This window comes from Thalassophryne amazonica, chromosome 11, assembly GCF_902500255.1.
Source record: "Thalassophryne amazonica chromosome 11, fThaAma1.1, whole genome shotgun sequence".
Classification (NCBI taxonomy): domain Eukaryota; kingdom Metazoa; phylum Chordata; class Actinopteri; order Batrachoidiformes; family Batrachoididae; genus Thalassophryne; species Thalassophryne amazonica.
In genome coordinates this window covers 35,252,478-35,272,227 of record NC_047113.1, presented here as the reverse complement: position 1 = coordinate 35,272,227, position 19,750 = coordinate 35,252,478, and the positions used below count along the sequence as shown (strand labels likewise).

Sequence of the window (19,750 nt, the reverse complement as noted above, 5' to 3'; positions counted from 1 at the left end):
TATTTTGTGGTATGAGGTGTAAGATTAAGATTGCACTTCGTTCCAGTTAAATATCTCCACCCATTCCGATTTTATAGCCTGTTGAAAAAGGGGGCATGGCAACGTTAACCCTTTGTTATTGGTTTGTAAGCATTTTTAAGAGGCTCTAACTCAAAAACTAAACAAGATATCAATTTGATTTTTTCAGGATGTATTAACTCTGTCTTAAACTCTCAGAAAAAAATGATTTTTACAAACATTATCCCTCCACTGGCCACACAGGATCAGGGTGAAAATTGAAATTTGAATGGTACTGAAGCAAAATCAGCTTATAGAAAATAGGCTCTATTTTCTCACATACCATTGAAGATAGTGCTTTGCTTTTAGTTTTCTGGAAAGCACATGCCAGGGGCTTCCAAAGGAAGTGAACTCCAGACTGATGCTGTTATTTATTTCAGAGCAATGTTAACCCTTTTCAGCCTTGGTTGCCGGGTGGGGCACTTTTGGACCCCTTTTTTCACCATGTGGGTATCTTCTGATTTTCAAAAACTTTGTATCATCTAAAAGCTGTTGATATGTGCTGCTAGAAAAATTACCCACTGATATAAAACAAACACCCCTACACATAGAATTAAAGCCCTCTTTTCAGGGTATATCCCACTTTTTGCATATATTTTAATGTACAGTCGTACGTACATAAATGTACACAATACATAGGAGTTATGGTGCATAGTTACCTAAAATGCATAAATAATACATGTACAACAGCTCTTTTTCATTTTTTTAAAATATAAATTATGTAAACCTTGAACTAACTAATTATGTTAACATCCTAATGCATTCTGTTATTCACAATCAACCCTTGTACCTCTTGTTCTGGACAAAAAAAGCCCACAATTTTGACAGGCTACTCTGTAAATACTGACTTCTAATCTGTTGCCAACTTCAGGCTGTCAAACCATGCCTGCACTCTGGAAGCTTCTTGACTAGATAAAACATAGTTCCTTCCAAGTCCAGTGGTGTCTGGAGCATCCATCAAGAGAATGTGAGTCAAAGGTACCCAGCATTCGTCCACCCTACGAGGCCAGTGGAAATTTGAGGCTGGTCCATTTGAGTGCATAAATGAAACTTTGACATCGTCATTCTCTTGAGATTGCTCAATGATATTTGCCAACCACCAATGGCCATCATACAAGCAGGCCACATAATGACAAGGGATACAGTCTGCCAGTTTTAGAGGCTCGGGTATAGGGGTACCGCACTCAAATCCGACCTCCTCTTCACCCGACAAACGTTTGACGAGAATGGTACCATCCCTGGTACCCAGAACTTTCTTAGCCCCCTCAAATCTCTGCTGCTTTGAGTGCTTCTGAACATCCTCACTCTCAACAAAAATTGTCTCAACCCCCTTGATATTTGGGTGAGCCCACTCAAATAAGTCATGGGGAGTAAGAATATGACCCGAAGCAATTGCTTTCATACTGTGCCTGGCTGCCTCCCACTTGATTGTGCCCCCTATTCCATCACAAGGACTCTTTCCATGAGAAGTGGCAAAAAAATGCCATTCTGCTTCCATGCCAAAGTCTTCCTTGTGATGGAGAAGGCTGCAAAAGTTCTTGAAATTTTTATATTGGGAGGCTGCCCCATCGCTGAAGTAATATGCTTTGCTTAAAGTTGTCGGGATACCTGTTTTGATCAGGGGCACAACCTGAGTGAGGAAATAATGAACTGTAATTGTGTCGTGTTGCAAGTGATTGCTGATTACACATATGCTTCGACAATGCAGGGAATCATTCATCTTGTAGTACACAGTAAAAGGATGCAGGGTTGCTTGGGAATTATCCCAGTGGTAACCATGTGCTGCATCCTGTACTACAAACGAGTAATTCTCAGCAAAGTCAAGCAGAATGATGCATTCATCTTCCCCCACATTAGTTTTTAGCTTTTCCAGAAAAGCCCCCTGATTCTTAGCAATAAAGTGATGGGTGGTTAGTTTATCAACCATGGAAGCCAACTTCTCAGTGTAGGCCTGACAACCAAGAACATGCTCTACAATAGTTGCTCTGTCAATGGTAACCCATTGCTTGAATCTAATTTCCTCAAGTCCTGCCACAGCCAACCGTTCCTCTAGAAAAGAGACAAGTGCCTCATTTCCCGGACATAGCTCACATCGGTGAAGCATGCAAGTTTTTGACTGCACTGAACAGACCATCTTTGACATCAACTCATGATAATCAATTTTATCACCTGGCAAGCTTGCTAACATTAATTTGACATTTTGGTGTATAGTACAAACACATACTGAGTGATTCCCCTTTGCACCAACAGTAACACATTGCTTGGGTCTCAATTCACAAAATTTGGACAAGCCTATCTTATCAGGATACTGCTTTTTAAATTGAATGTACAATTCATTTAAGTTCAACAAAATAAGTCTTTTCTGCACCCGCTGCTTCTCCCCATTCAAATCTTTCACATTTACAAAATCTTTTGCCCCTGGTAGCATTCTAGTAAATTGGTCATTTTCATAGAAAGCCAAGACCTTGTTAATTGTTTCTAAAGCTATTTGCCGACTGCCAGTTTACTGACTAAGTTAGGAAGAATTCCATTCTGTTTCCGCATTTTTAAAGCATTTCTTGCAACATAGTTTGTAACACCAAACCTGCTCACAATCTGTTTCCTACTCCAGGAAACAGGGGCACATGTATGCAGTTGTATCTTTACTCTTGTTGATGCAGCATCCACTTTCATCTTTAGCACATCCAAGAAGATGTCATAGTCCCTGCATACACAGCCTTAGCCTTTTAAAAATGAAGCAACATTTTCAACACCGTCACAGACTATCAAATGTGGGAAAGTGCCTGAAAAGAAGGACATTCCGAAGGAGGCATGGGTATGGTTTAACAGTTTTGCAAACCTGTGTATTGTGTACATTTATGTACACATTACTGTACATTAGAATATATGCAAAAAGTATGATATACCCTGAAAAGAGGACTTTAATTCTATGTGTAGGGGTGTTTGTTTTATATCAGTGTGTAATTTTTCTAGCAGCACATATCAAGGGCTTTTAGATGATACAAAGTTTTTGAAAATCAGAAGATACCCACATGGTGAAAAAGAGGGTCCAAAAGTGCCCCACCCAGCAACCAAGGCTGAAAAGGGTTAACATTGCTCTGAAATAAATAACAGCATCAGTCTGGCGTTCACTTCCTTTGGAAGCCCCTGGCATGTGCTTTCCAGAAAACTAAAAGCAAAAGCACTATCTTCAATGGTATGTGAGAAAATTGAGCCTATATTTGGCTGATTTTGCTTCAGTACCGTTCAAATTTCAATTTTCACCCTGATCCTGTGTGGCCAGTGGAGGGATAATGTTTGTAAAAATCATTTTTTCTGAGAGTTTAAGACAGAGTTAATACATTCTGAAAAATCAAATTGATATCTTATTTAGTTTTTGAGTTAGAGCCTCTTAAAAATGCTTACAAACCAGTAACAAAGGGTTAACGTTGCCAAGCCCCCTTTTTCAACAGCCTATAAAATCGGAATAGGTGGAGATATTTAACTGGAACGAAGTGCAATCTTAATCTTACACCTCATACCACAAAATATAAGAACAGAGAGCAATTCTGAGACCCTTGAAACTGGAAGCCTTGGTCTTTTCATATGGAATGACCCTGCTGAACTTGCAGTTGATTTGTTTGCCGTCCATCTCCAGTTTTTACAGAGTGGCTTAAACAAAGCCATGTGGCAAATGCACTTCCATAAATACAGTACCTCACAGGTTCAAAAAGTGACTTGAATCAACACAAACGTTTACATAAAGACCTGTGTGTATACTTACATACACTCCTACATCTAAGTACAAATTGATAAATTCCATACTGTTCATACGCATGGTTTAAGCAAAAATTTGTGTGTACAAATGGCTGATAAATGAAGCCCCAGGAGCAGAGTTGAACATGTCTGCTCAACAACCACCAATCTGTAATCAGTTACCACAAAAGAGTGAGGTCAAAAATCGGGAGTCAGGCTCATACCCACCGCTAAGAAGACCAGGCGCCTCATGTACAAAGACTTGCATGGATTCCCTACTGAAACATGGCGTACACCAAAACCCAGAAACTAGCGTAAGCACAAAAAAACTTCAGATGCATCAAAGTGTGCGTAAGCATGGACCCAAGCACATTCCATTTGTACATCCCAATCAATGTGGAATTGAGCGCACATACATCAAGCTCCTCCCTTTCCACTCCCCTATTTAAATATGCAAATTCATGTAAATGAACTCTTGGATCTGGGAATCCCCCTCCGTCAGATCAGTCAACATGAACACAGAAATTAATTGATACTGAGTGTGTGCGACAGAGAGGGCTGGGCAATATGACCTAAATTCATATCATGGTATAAACCGAATCCCTTCACGGTAACGGTATATATTGCGATAAAACTTAAGCATAAAAATTAGAATGGAAGTGTTTCTGAATGGGTCCCCTAGCAAAGAACAACAGCTACAATTTGCTAGAAGGTACGTCTAAGATGTAAGCCTAGATTTGATGTGTTGGTGAAAGAATGAAAAAAATGTATTTATTGTTGGGTCAGTGGTTGAAGTTTCATCTCTTGAACACTAGATGGCACACCTAGTCTGAATACATGAAGTGTTGACAGGAGGAAGCGCTTTCCCTCATTTACAAAACAACACGAAACCACCAAAAAGTTTTTTTTATAAATGACTTAATTTATTCATATTTGAAGAAAGCCTGAGTAAATCGTTCTCTGGCTGATTTTGTGTTTCTGCTCCGATTTAAAAAACAAATCTATGCATTATTTAATGGGGCGCTTTCTCAAATTTTTGATTCGGGTCACAACGAGCTTCCGCTGAAATAAATAAACGGCTCTGCAAATATTGCACATTGCTGTCTTGGTTTTGCAGTGTTCAGTGGCAGAACTGCTAAGTGCAGGAAATGTTCAGGCATCTTCACTCCTCGTCCTAGTGAAAGACAGACCTCAGCTCAGAACACTCACCCCCACTGCAGCAGTAGTTCACAGATGCTTCACAGAGGAGTTTTCCTGGATTGAAAAACTCCACATGCGTAATAGCGATTAGTTAGTGGTGTCCAAATCTCTACAGTCGGCCAAATTTATACAGTGAAGCAGTTCATTAAATTGGATATATCGTGCACCCCTAGCGACAGATGACTGGACATGATGTGGAGACACGCAGGGATAGTTTATTTGGTAACCTTGCAAACAAAATAAACATGAAAATTTTAGTGGGAGTGTGTGTGAGGCCGGTGTGAGCTCAGACCAGTGCACACACGGAAGTTACAAGAAATTAGGTGTGCCAGCTGACAGCGTGTGACATTCACACCTTTACAGACATGTTCATTTACAAATACTGAACACAGGAGGACAATCGGGGGCCTGTTAAAAATCTGCAGCTCTAGTTCAGGGCTGTGAAATGAAAACTGAGTAATCCGACGAAAATTTGCAGGGCCCCAGAAATTTATTTTTATCTAATGATACATTTTCAGCATCTCCTGGAAGAACAAATCTCAAAATTAGTGCATATTTAAATGATGCTATGTTCAACCTTTTATTTGACCTGATGTTGAAATATGAAATTCATGAAGACTGAAAAGACTGTTAAAGTATTTCAAAAACCACAGCTAAAGCTTGTAGAATATTTGGAAAATCATGGTAACATATCAGTAACATGCCTTATAATAAAAAGTCACATATTCCCAACCCAACGCATTTGCGCATCACGTACGACTTCACCATTGGTGGAATGAAAACGTTTCCTATTAACAAAAACAAATTTACCATGTGCCTTTACAGCAATATGTGTGCAGTCAATAGCTCAGATTACATTAGGGAAACGGGCTCTCGCTGCAAACTGTGCTTTAATGTTGGAATGTGATGTACCTGGATGACATTTGTATGACCACATTCCACACAGCTAGCGTGGCTCAGCGCAAGGTTGACTGGCACACTCCTGACCTATTGGCCAGCTCATGCTGGAATGCCCATTTCCAGGACACTGCATGGTCAGCACCGGGTGGGTACAGGCAACCCCTGAGTCCTCACTGTATTGCGCTATGGACCGGCCACACTTCTGTGTGCACCTCCAGAAACACTAGTCTTCGTAATCAAAATCGGCTTATGAGCCAATTATCGTCATTTGCAAGTAAGTGTTCATCGCCTGAACACACTCACCTTGGACTGCACCATTTGCAAGGTCCTCCAACAACACTAACGCAGCCAATGATAATGCCATTTTACACATCACGCTGTGCATGCTTTTATGCCCACCCATATAATTGCAAACACGTGTGTTAACTGTTCACAAGTGTCTCTGGTGTACATATTATTCTGATGACTTCATGTTTTCATACAATTAACGGTTCCCGGCATCATCTCTACGTGTTGGCAGTGGAATAGCTGTAGAAACGTGCGTACACCAACCAGGATTTTTGCGTGACGCACTGCACATTTCCACGACCATTTCACTTTTGAGACATCTGAAGGTTATCATGGAGACGGATGTACACCAGGTGTTTTTTGCGTATGCACGCTTTGTACATGAGGCCTCAGGTGGCTAAAATACATATATGTGAGCATTTTTTGGCTGTGATAAGATTATTTGTTAATCCTTTGTGATAAAATACCTGAATGAACAAACTGCTCAACCTCCATATTGAAGAGATCAACAGGTTTGTTTTTTGTTTAAATCTCTCCCTTTGAAGAAGTTCAAAAATAACTATTTTCCCTCATGCACACCTTCACATGGCGTACTACTAAATTTATAAATAATGGCAGAGACCCCCAGTTACCCTGCCCCCCCCCCCCCCACAAAGTACAGATTGATCATGCCTGCACTGAAAGATACTGTACATCTGCATGCCTTGCACAGCCCCATTCCACTATTTGACAGTGAACATAGTTTTGCCCATTTGTCTATTTGACTCCTTCACTTCTTACAGAAGTATTTTTAACTTCAGATTGTTGTTTATGAACCAATTACTTCTTACAGAAGTTTTATTGCTGTTTATGCACCAATGACACCAGATCAAATTCCTTGTATGTGAGAGCTTACTTGGCAATAAATTCAATTCTGAATCTATTGTGTAGAATTTCACTGAATTCCATGAAAGGATTGAGGAGTGGAGCTTACAAGACTCGTGGACAAAGACAGCAAAGCATTACAGAGCCAACAATCTAGCAGCTAAATAAACACTTCTTTATGATCACCTTCACAGGTGCTGTTAGAGTAAAACTCACCTAAACAGTCACAGTATGAACTGGATATTTTCACTCAGCAGACAAAAGCGAAAGCCGCAATGTTTTTAGTATGGTTTTCCATGTACAACTTCAATTCCAATGAAGTTGGGATGTTGTGTGAAATATAAATAAAAACAGAATACAATGATTTGCAAATCCTCTTCAACCTATATTCAATTGAATACACCACAAAGACAAGATATTTAATGTTCAAACTGATAAACTTTATTGTTTAAGTGCAAATATTTGCACATTTTGAAATGGATGCCTGCAACACATTTCAAAAAAGCTGGGACAATGGCAACAAAAGACTGGTAAAGTTGATGAATGCTCAAAGAACACCTGTTTGGAAACATTCCACAGGTGAACAGGTTAAATGGAAACAGGTGACTGTCATGATTGGATATAAAAGGAGCATCCCCAAAAGGCACAGCCGTTCACAGCAAAGATGGAGTGAGGATCACCTCTTTATGAACAACTGCGTGAAAATAGTCCAACAATTTAAGAACAATGCTTCAATTTAATTCAATTGCAAGGAATTTAGGGATTCCATCATCTACAGTCCGTAATATGATCAGAAGATTCAGAGAATCTGGAGAACTTTCTACACGTAAGCAGCAAGGCCGAAAACCAACATTGAATGACCATGACCTTCGAGCCCTCAGATGGCACTGCATTAAAAACCGACATTGTGTAAAGGATCTTACCGGGTGGGCTCAGGAACACTTCAGAAAATCATTGTCAGTTAACACAGTTCGTCACTACATCTACAAGTGCAAGTTAAAACTCTACCATGCAAAGCAAAAGCCATACATCAACAACATGCAGAAACGCCGCCACCTTCACTGGGCCCAAGCTCACTTGAAATGGACAGACGCAAAGTGGAAAGTGTGCTGTGGTCAGATGAGTCCACATTTCTAATTGCTTTTGCTTTTTGGAAATCATGGATGTCATGTCCTCCGGACAAAAGAGGAAAAACACCATCCAGGTTATTACCAGCGCAAAGTTCAAAAGCCAGCATCTATGATGGTATGGGGGAGTGTTAGTGCCCATGGCATGGGCAACTTACACATCTGTGATGGCACCATCGATGCTGAAAAGGTACATCCACGTTTTGGAGCAACACATGCTGCCATCCAAGCAACGTCGTGTTCAGGGACGTCCCTGCTTATTTCAGCAAGACAATGCCAAGCCACATTCTGCATGTGTTACAACAGCGTGGCTTCGTAGTAAAAGAGTGCGGGTACAAGACTGGCCTGCCTGCAGTCCAGACCAGTCGCCCATTGTGGCGCATTATGAAGTGCAAAATACAACAACAGAGACTCCGGACTGTTGAACAACTGAAGTCGCACATCAAGTAAGATTCAGAAAGAATTACACCTATAAAGCTTCAACAATTAAGTGCCCTCAGTTCCCAAATGCTTATTGAGTGTTGTTAGAAGGAAAGGTGATGTAACACAGTGGTAAACATACCACTGTCCCAGCTTTTTTGAAAGGTGTTGCAGGCATCCATTTCAAAATGAGCAAATATTTGCACAAAAATAAAGTTTATCAGTTTGAACATTAAATATCTTGTCTTTGTGGTGTATCCAAATGAATATAGGTTGAAGAGGATTTTCAAATCATTGTATTCTGTTTTTATTTACATTTTACACAACATCCCAACTTCATTGGAATTGGGGTTGTAATAAACACTGTATATACGGGATTCTGTATAAGGGATTTTTGCTCACATCAGACAAAATGTCCCGGCCCATCGCAATGTATTTCCAATACTTGCATGTACCAGACAGAGCAGTCTGGATGTGCCCAGTACCAGAGGTATGAAATAAAGTTCAGTACTGACACTAGCCAATTCAAGGAAAGCAGATACCGTATTTCCTTGATTAAAAGCCCAACCGTTTATTTTTTTCAAACTGTGCTCAAACCTGGCGACTAAACGAGGCAAGCCTTTATTGAAGACCAGCGATGATTAACAAAATGCTGCCTGCAATGTAAAAAGGTCTCAAGTTTCACACATATCCCTGGGTGTGGCAAACCAAAGACAACTGCATTTTTGATCAGAGCCCTCTGTGTGGCTATAGTTTTTGCAGTGCTCAAACAGATTACATTTCAATCATGGGTCAAATATGTTTGGCAGAAAAGTCCGCAAATATGACCAAGTTTACAACATAGAGCCGAAAAAGGTGCTCAAATGACCCGCAATTCACGGACGGAAATTGTACGTACTGCTGGTTTGTAGTCTGATAATTTATACTTCATATTAGGTATATGTATAAGTTTAAATACATATGTATAATTTTTATTTTTGGTTAAAGGGGTAGGTATTAACAAGCTTTTGATTCTGCCTACACCCTTTTCGGGTGCATGCGGATCTGTGTGTGCCGAATAAATTAATTCATAACAGTATAAATAATAAGTGGAGCTTGTTGAGGGACAAACAGATCCAGAAAAAGCCACTGTTCCTGCGGTAAATTGCAATAAGACGCCCACCAATGCGGCAGAGAACTTGAAAAGGGTCAGGCACACGTTGACGTCATCGCATGGCCAGAGTTGTGGAATTGTAGCAGCATAAAACAGAAATTAAGATTTTAACCCGTTTATGCCCAGATTTTTTTTCAAGTGGAAAAAGTTGCATTAGTCCCTTTGAGACTTTTTACTGTGAGTAAATGACAATGATACACTTCGGCAACAATTGTTGCCAGTGGGGCAAAACGGGTTAAGGTACCACTCCACAGCAGACGTAGAAAAAAGAGTGACCCGACCAAATGTAATCCTTTTAATGCACATAATGCCGGGCACTTATTTAAGGCAGGTGTTTATTTTTTTCAAAGTTTGACCCGGTCATTAAATGGGGCATTCCCCATTCGACGCCAGGCGGTTAATCAAGGAAGTACATAAGCCTAATTGGTACTGGGGATTCCCCATGATTTGTTCAGCACCACCTGACTCTAACTACAGTAATGCAGTTATAGTCATATAAAAATAGTTATATAAAAATGCAGGCAACTGTTTCAGAGGGATATAAATATAAAATGCTACTTTGACCCTGGTCTCCCCTACAATACTCGCGCCTGGTGCGCTGCAGCATGGCTGTTCTCAGACTGGAGCGACGAGACTGTGACACCAGGATAAGTTCTCCCCAACGGAATGGAGGACATCTCATTTTGGGGAAAACAGTTTTGGTCGGTTGAAGTTTGTCTGTTTTACAACGTTTGGAAAGAGGTGTCATTTGATTTAAAATAGCGATTCGCTTTGAAGTTATTGATTGTGGAATGATCTATCTTTCCACCTTTACTTGGCACAGAGCCGCAGAGCAAATCCCGCAACGCACACAGACACGGAGTGGAGGATACTATCATTATTATTATTTTCATGAGGGACACTAACTTTAGTTTACGAACCAGAGAAGTGGGAGATACTGTATTAAGGTTCCTGCCCACAGCAGAGTATCGCATTGTTGGCTGCCCCACAAAAAAAGGCATATTAATGACGGAATGAATAAAAACTGTCCATGTGAAGCGGTGGATGATTCTCACAGAAAAAGAGTCCCATTTAGAGACTTTAATCAGCAGAAAAGGCTTTGAAACAGGTTGATGAATAAATTGTGGACGCGCTGCTTCTACATCAGATACAGCGGCTCCACAATCAAGAGAAATTATTATTTTCCTGTTGCACACCCTCAAAAACAACGTAACGGCCCAACTACACAAATTTTTTGTTATAATGCTGGTGAGAACACTGCTACTCACAAGTTTCAGATCTAATGCAGTTCCATCATACAGGTTGTAAAACTGAATTCTTCATAGTTCAGAATGAACCATGAACATGAACCCATACATCACTAAGAGCTATTCGGCAATACTCACCGCTGATTTCCAGCTCAGCCCAGTATGACTTCTTCCCATTGGCTGCCTCTTCACTGGACATAATTGTGTACATCCGCCTCGGATCCGGCGGGTCATATTTTTCCTTGGGCATTCCTATAACACTATATGAATAATTTACGTTTCAAAAAAAAAAAAAAAAAAAAGAATATAAATAGTTCAACAGTTGCTTCTGCAACTAATCATGAATCACTTAACTTGTCAGGAGGTGTCATGCACATTGAAATTTTACAACTATAGTGAATACATGGAGGTGGAAAGTTTTTGGATCTCAAGCAACTACAATGGATGCGTGTTGAGAAAAACTTTGGACTGGAGTTTGACTGGATAGTGTTTTGACGACATCATAATGTACAACAATACTAATAGCATTTAAGCAACATGCTGTGATTCCGATGATTAGTTATACAATAATCAACATTAAATTGTATAGCAAGCATGATGCTAAAAAATAAAAACAGAAAAAGCCCCAAAACATAATCAGTTACACAGCACTCACAATTTTTGTATTGCATTACAAAAAAAATAAAATAAATAAATAAACGTTGCATGGCTTAATTAGATAAGTACAGGTTAAACAAGCCGATTTTCCTTCTTTGTTGCTAACAACTAGCTTAGCCTATCTGAAAGCTAACGCTAGCTCTAATGCTAACTGCTGAGATGAAAAAAGAAATACATTGAAAGCTTCTGAAACTGAACACCGGCTAACCTTATCGCTCTGTTTTGCAAAAGAGTAAACGACAAAAACAAAAAAGCATCACTATAACACACGGTATAATCCTTGTTTACATAATGGCAAAGCAGTGACTTGCGCATTAACATTAGGCCACGAAACAACGCTCAAGTTAGCTGCTGCTAGCTCACAACAGAAACAATCGAGACAAACTACGAGTTGAACTCAAAGCGACGCAGTGATGGATTTTAGAGCAAATATGAGCTATTTACCTTAGCCTCTGTGTTGGTAGCGGGCTAAAATCTAGCATCCCAATTATTCGAAGCTAATAGACTTCCTATTCAAATAAGTCGTGTTTGAGGACCATAGTATTTCTGAGCGCCTGGGTGAAGATGCGGTGAAATAAATGAAAACTGTTGCCGTTTAACGAGAGGGATGCTGGTTTGTTGTTGTTTTGGTTTTTTTTACCTGCAGGAGCATACCAAATGTAAAGGACGACTGCGTGTTCTCTTTTGTTTTCTAGCTACTTCTCAGTCGTTTCCGTTGCTGTATCATGGCGACTGTCAGTTTTTTTTTTTTTTTTTTTCCTGGCGATAACGGCGCTTCTTCCTATTGGTCAGCGTGCAGATGGTCCAACCAGCTGTTCAACCAGAGGAAAAATAAAAAACCCTGAACAAAACACCACCGATCCCCTCACCATCTCTTATTTACAGCGTGTGCTTACTATGTGGAAGGATCATCAAGTAGCAACTCTGAACTACTTTATTGGTTGTAACACAAACCAGGACAAACCAGGCAGCTAAAAATGAACAAACATTGCAACTTCAGGAGAGCCAACAGGGCACAGTCTTAACTTTAGTTTTGAAAAATGAAATCATATCAAATGCTGAATTTATGGTTCACACAGGAAAGCATACACAACAATATAACTTATTGACAGACATCTAGCAGGTGGTCCTGCAGATAAGTGAGGGCCTCTTCCACGTGGGGCGGCAGCTCCTGGCCGAGGTCAGCCTGCGCTCGGTTCAAGAAGGCCTGTATCGCTTCGTGCACAGACGCTGTGGTTAAAACATCGTGTGGCTTGTAAACCAAGGTGGCAACTCTCGTGCTTTGGTCGCCGTCGGTGCTGCGCAGGTACCCTGGCAGTTAAAATAAATAAATAAAACTACATTAACTTACATTGTGTAACTGCTAAGCCCATCACAGTGTCTGCATTCTAAATCAATACTACACTAATTTTCATTTTGTTTCCCAAGTGAAGAGATGAAACCAAAACATAAAAACAGAACTCGGGATGAAAAATGTCAGCGTTCCCCTTTAATGCTCACATTGCTACCCAGTGTGCGGCTGACTTTGCTGCACAGCAGTACTCCGACACTGATCTGTGTGTTTTGAATGTGAGGCATCCTTGTGAAGCGCTTATCGTCTGCCTTAGATGTAAAAGTATGATAGAAAAGCAGTCCATTTACCATATAATACCACGTAAACCATCCTACCCCAAAAGCAGTATATTATGTGGCATTCCAAAGTATTAATAATGTTAATGAAACATTCATAGCTGAAGTTGTAGTTTAGTTCAAGGATACAGCATTATGACTGTATTATCATTTTTTTCCCCACATTCACTTTCTATAAATGGCCAGTGTTAACCCCGATATGGGACAGCTACCTATATATTTCTGTCTATGTATTTGTGGTAAGTAAGCAACATTAAGAAAAAAAGTGTGATATATATAAAATGCAAAGATAAGATGGATGAATTCTCAGAATGTTACATCATTTCCTTACATTATCACCTGACCACCAAAAGAAGCCAAAGGCCACCCCACAGTCTTCTTGTAAGCATGGCCGTCGACGTGCAGCATTTAGTCACAGCTAAACACCACCAAGTATGACATGGCTAACACATGCTTCTTATAACTCACATGCATCGTTAACCACCTCTTGATCACATTTTCAATTGTGTATATGACTAACAATCATTAATAAAAATAATAATTAGTACTCAGCTTTCTCTCAAGATACAACACAAGTGTATTCATCTTTTTCCATGTCTATGGCATACAGCTAGTGTTTCAGTGAGAGAGAGAGAGAGAGAGAGAGAGAGAGAATAAAAGGGGAACCAGCAAGAAACTGCACACTAAGTTCTATTCAGTTTTTTTGTTGATATTTTAATAAGTGGTGATGTCTTTTTCTTTGTCTCCTTCCTCATCTATAGATGCTATGGAAAAGAACAGATTATTTAATCCGCAAACATTGTCAAGCAGTCATCGTGTGTGCTAAGCATTACTGTGACAGACCAATACAACTTTAGGGAAAATTGAAATTTTGAGATGCACATCCAGAACTAAAATTTATGTATGTAGTGCAAGATCACCACAGCCAAGGTCTGGACAGAATGTTCAGTAACATTTCTGATGCCTGTGTCTTACATCTGCCGGGGATATATCATGTGATGTTCTAAGGCAGTGGTGTCCAAAGTATTCCAGAACAGGCCAAGAGGGTGCAGGTTTTCTTTGCAGCCACTGACTCCAGCAGGTGATTTCACTGATTAACATCACTTTGAGCAGATGGGATGGGTTCATTAGGGAAATCACCTGCTGGAGTCAGTGGCTGCAAACTAGCCTGCACCCTCTTGGCCCTTTCTGGAATACTGTGGACACCACTGTTCTAAAGAGTGACAACATTTTTGGAAATGTCTTTCACAGGGGTGCCACCGTAGCTTGGTGGTAAGCAAGAAGGTCCTGGGCTCGTTCCCGGTCCTTCTGCCTAGTGTCTGCATGTTCCCGTCATCTTACAGGTGGGCTCCAAATACAAATCGGGAAACAAACAACATCCGAGGCTGCAAAAAGGGGCAGAGTTGAAGGTGGCAGATACCTTGCCACTGGTGACACTTATTCCCGGGATGGAATATTTTGTCACCTGTTGCTGCACTGCCTCTGTGAACCTTAGGATAATGGATCTGGTACAAATCTGCATTAGCATTTTGTACAAATCTAATGCCATCAGCTTGCACCAGAGTTCCTGGGACGTTGCAGACCACCCGGTTAATTGGGTTGCGCAAGCTTGCCGGTGACCTATTCGGCTTCCACATGATTTCTATCAACACTAACATTTTGAACAGTCCAAAATTTTGCTCCTGATCATCCCAATGATTGAGACACTCAAGATGGCAGGCGGCGCACTGCAGGATTACTATGTATGCTTATAGGTGGATTGCGGCAGAGTTGGTGATCATCACGAGCTTGCATTATTTAAATTTTTTTTTTTTTTTTTTTTTTTACTATCGGGAAGCCAACCGCATTCTAACGTGACATATGTGGACAGGGAGTTTTACTGTGTGGAGTTTGCGTGTTCTCCCTGTGTTTGCATGGGTTCCCTCCAGGTGCTCTGACTTCCTCCCACTTCCAAAGACATGCAGGTTAAGTGAAATGGTAACTTTAAATTGATCATAGGTGTGTGAATGGATTTATGTATCTATATGTAGCCCTGCGATAGACTGGAGCCCTGTCCAGGGTGTACCCAGCCTCTCTTCCTATGACTGCTGGTATAGCAATCACAGGAAGACCGTTGATGGGAGTAAGTGGGTATAGAACATAAGTGAATCCATGAGTTTACTTTTGTTTTTTTGTTTGTTTGTTTTTAGGTCTAGTCCCCTGTGATTTGCAGCAAGGTAACATGAGGAAAATGGATGGTGGAAGGAGTGGTGACAAAGATGACTATGGTGAATAATAACAACAGCAATATTTTGTTTCACCATTTTGACCTCAAACCTCCAAGTGGTTTTGCTCCAAGTTGGCTTACTTTTGACCTTTGCCATGGAAACTAGATGTGACGCTGTAAAAAGTATGTTAGCAAAAAACTGACAGCAAATTTAATGCTCATTTAGCAAGGATGAAGTTGATTATATCAGTGCCCCCTACTGGTCAAATAAGAAAAAAACTGTGCCTTCTCACATTTGTGTTCTAAGCAACCCCACCAAGTTTGGTTTGATACATCAAAACATCACTGAATTTAACTCAGTCTCTTCACATCTAAATTCTGGTGAATCTAAGTGAAGCGTAGGATGACGCTACCAGTGAACATGTTAGCATTTTGTATGTTTTTCATTGTGAGATGGTGTCACTGTGAACTGTTCATTCTAGCTAATTGATTTCTGCTGTGTATCTGTCCAAAGTCAAGTTTCTGTTGAAGAAGCAGGCCACCGGTGAGTACTGGACTTCATTCTGTCCATCCACCAGATCCTATGAGATCCATCCAGGACTGAGGCATGGGAGATCGATGGGGAACTGAGGAAATCCAGACTGTGCTGAGGATTTCTGGAAGACTCCAAAGGACAAAATCTGGAGTGTTTTCTTACTATGCCTGAATACGGCTTAAGCGCCGACTCACCAATTGGTTTCCATTGACTGAGACTCAGCTCTGCACCATTTGGATGTCTTTTGAGCCATCTGCTTTTGTGACCACCATATGTTTATGGTTCCTTAGTTGCAAAATTTCTGTCTTGTTTGAAAATCAGACATACTGCTCAAAAGTTACCTGCATAAACACATCTGCAAGTTTGAACTGTTAGTGGGAATAAAGTGCTTGAGCTACCCACATAAAACCTGAAGACCACAGTGGCAAGTTAGTGTTCAAAATTATACAAGCTTTTTACCCATAGGGTTGCCACAGATTTCCATTGCAGAAGAAGGGGAGTAGGAATAATAAGAAAAGGTACAAACTCAACAGCATGCCTTTGGCAGGTTTGCTACTTAGCCCCCTAATTACTATGAATACAGTCAAAATTGTAGGGCCAGTGACGTATACAGCAAGTAAGACCAACAGGAATTTACAGATTGCCAAAATCTCACCTGCCATTGCTTTGTTGTAGCTGAGAAACAACATCCAGAGAAGATGGACCAACTCCTCCCACCTCTGCCACCTTTCAGTGCCATCCTGGAAATAATATGAAAAAGATAGAGTACTATTAGAATCGCTTTGCTACCTAACTTTATATCATGTCATAGCAGTCTCATTTTCCCCATTTTGCCTTTCAGTTACCTAGTGCTTACCGTATGTACAGGTAAAAAAAAAACAAAAAAAAAAAAAAAAAACATCCCAACCTGACAAATGAAATGTGCTTTGTTTTTGTGCATGGTCAGGATTGGGTAAGAAAGGGAAAATAAAAGCAAGCTATGAAAAATTGTTTCATATTCACCGTAGGGTCAGGTGTCAGAGTGCAGTTCATCAGAAAGTGAAGAACCAGACTGAGGGACATGGGTACAGAGGATTTCAGCGGACATATGTAGTCCAAAAGCTGTTCCAGCAGTTTACATCTCAGCAGACTGCTCTGCAAGTTGTTCAGCAACATCAGCCTGGGTGACACATAGTGTTAAGTCAAATGCAGGAAGAGGGATTCTCCAGCAAAATTTTCATCAACTCTTTCCTAATCCAGGGACTATCACTCATCAATACTGAGCTGGATTTGATCTCTGACTTTTGAATTATCATGTACAACAGCAGACAGGGTAATCATAACAGTGAAACAGATCAGCAGCCATTTGTCCAATCATTTTTGGACTCCCTTAGAAGCCCACAAAGAAAATGTTGAAATTCCTACTCTGTTCACCTGATGTGAATGTAATTACCCTCAAAATTAATTACAGTCTACACTATGGGCTGCTGTTGATTATTGGCCTGTTTGATTGACAGCCAAAAATATTTTGAAAACAGAGCAATTAATTTGCATGTTTTCTTCCTTTAATAATACATTTTAAATTGCGTTATTTCTACGTTACTGTAAAACCTTTATAAAGTTTTCTCAATACATATTAAATAGCCTATTCTAATACAGAACAGAAAATTATTTATAATTATTCTAATGGCAAGCTTCAATTTCCACAGGGAAACAAAGAATATTTCCCCGTCTCGCTTAAACTGGATCTTACTAAAAAATTAACAACTCTTTTCACATGCTACCTCCACTCACATCACGTCGTCTCTCTTCCCTACCTGTGTTCTCGTAGCAGCGTACTGCTGATCAGCATATGGAAGAGCTCCTGGGAGAGCTTGGCAGAGCTGAGAGCTGGACAGCAATCCACCTCCAGAGCCAGAGACAACATTCTCTGGAAGACACACACCATTCTGCAGCAGACAAATGGATGAATACAACACTTACTGACTTGACTCTCGAAACTGCTACAATGATATGTACACGCAATTCAAGGCCGAAATGTTTTTTCCATGTAAGAAGAAAAAAAAAGGGGGGGGGGGGAGCATGCATCACAGCATTTGTTTCTGGGTTCCTTACAACATTTCTATCTCTGGAGGAAGCATTGTAGAGCAGAGCTGTTGTATATTTTATATGTTCCACTAAACGTATTTAAAACTATCTGCAAATAAAGCATCATCTCATGAAAATAAGCATTTTATCTTTGTAATTTACCGAATATGTTCATCTCTCTCTTTTGCTGCTTCATCACCTTCCCCATACTCCGTTGACTTCTTAATGGCATAAAACAGCCACTTCAAGACATCTCTAGAAAACAAGTTTATACATGCTTTAGCAGGAGAAACATATCAATCAATTATCAGACTCAGGTGTAGCTTTTAATATCATTACTATTACTCTTATGAGCAGAAATACCAATTGATTAGAATGCAAATGATAACTAAATAAATGCAGTGACCATATTACTCATATATTTGTCAGAGAATTAACTGTTTGAAAAAGACTGTAAATACTGGCCATGGGTGCTGCATTTTTTTTGTGAGAAAACAGAAGCAAGCTGAAGAAATGAAAACATCTTGGATCAAAATGAAAATCCAGCAACATAATTTAAATATGCATTTATTGTCTTTCAGTCGTCATCCTCATCCTCATGTCATTATCATGTTCATTAAAGGACAGTTATCACTCAAGCTTCACCTCTTTACCCATATATGAGTTGGACACACACAGCACTTTATTGTAAAGGAATATTTTTATTTATGTGACTTGCACTGAAGTGATGCTCTCTTAAAATACCACAAAGTCACTGTGCTAGAGATGTGCTTGACTTTCAAACTGCTTTTTGGTGCAAACACAAGTGCAAACAGCTTTTTGTGACAGACTACAGGAGCACGCTAGCTTTAAAACTGACAATACCTCATTTTTATATTAACATACCCATGGGTGCACAGATGAGTCCAAGTGCACTGAGGACCAAGTTACACTTGTGTTGTGTCATATGTTGCTTTACGCATGGTAGAAGATAGGACCCATTACCTTGGTTTTCTATACTATAATAATATAATGGCAAAGGTCAAACTTCTGCTATAACTTCATTTGTTCAGTGACTCACTGACTTAATAGATTGCCTGTTTTGATTTTATGTATTCAATTAGGTGAACTCAAGCTTTTTTGAAGCAGATTATCTAATTATTCAAAGTGAGAACAGTAAAATTTGCTTCAGACCAAATCTTGCTTCGAGTTTGAAGCAGTTGTATCTTTCAAACTCACCTGACTTGAGGAAACTGCTGATCGCATGACAATGTTGCCTTGGCAATAGAGTGACTGAGGGTCAAGGCAGAACGTTTAGCCTGGAAGTCATCCTCCAATGTCTGCATAACATACTCCAGAACCATACACACAATCTCACAACGATGTCTATTGATGTAGTCCTAATAAAATGAGAGAGCCCAGACATGGACATGACATTTTTTTTTTATGTATAACAATTACACAATATTTTTACAACAAAATGATGGTTTCTACATTCCTGAAAAAAGCTATACTGTGAACTATGATGCCTAAGAATATAAAAGCATTCATCATTACTATAAAACTCATTCATTACAGTAAAACTGGTTAGGTTCAAACAAGTGTTTTATATATATATATATATATATATATATATATACACACACACACACCCACACACACACACCCAAAGCTGAAGAAAACAGA

The 19,750-nt window shown here is 39.9% G+C and overlaps 2 protein-coding genes across 6 annotated transcripts in view; both read right to left on the bottom strand.

Moving 5' to 3' along the window:
• Nucleotides 1-12,475, bottom strand: part of LOC117519909 (CCR4-NOT transcription complex subunit 6) — an 89,882-nt gene extending 77,407 nt beyond the window's left edge. Inside the window, exons 1-2 of the mRNA XM_034181182.1 lie at nt 12,289-12,475; nt 11,130-11,251 (exon numbers count right to left, since the gene is read on the bottom strand). Coding sequence (XP_034037073.1) covers nt 11,130-11,241 — 112 coding nt within the window. The 5' untranslated portion in view covers nt 11,242-11,251; nt 12,289-12,475. The remainder of the gene's footprint in view (nt 1-11,129; nt 11,252-12,288) is intronic.
• Nucleotides 12,476-12,568: 93 nt separating this feature from the next.
• The window catches only part of simc1 (SUMO interacting motifs containing 1), a 30,932-nt gene continuing 23,750 nt past the window's right edge, over nt 12,569-19,750 (bottom strand). For 4 of the 5 annotated variants that reach the window (XM_034181177.1, XM_034181181.1, XM_034181178.1 and 1 more), the window contains 6 exons: nt 19,304-19,464; nt 18,248-18,340; nt 17,815-17,946; nt 17,021-17,177; nt 16,674-16,758; nt 12,569-12,959 (listed from right to left, as the gene is read on the bottom strand). In XM_034181177.1, the coding sequence (XP_034037068.1) occupies nt 12,751-12,959; nt 16,674-16,758; nt 17,021-17,177; nt 17,815-17,946; nt 18,248-18,340; nt 19,304-19,464 (837 nt within the window). In that variant the 3' untranslated portion in view covers nt 12,569-12,750. The remainder of the gene's footprint in view (nt 12,960-16,673; nt 16,759-17,020; nt 17,178-17,814; nt 17,947-18,247; nt 18,341-19,303; nt 19,465-19,750) is intronic. The other variant, XM_034181179.1, reaches the window with a different exon arrangement.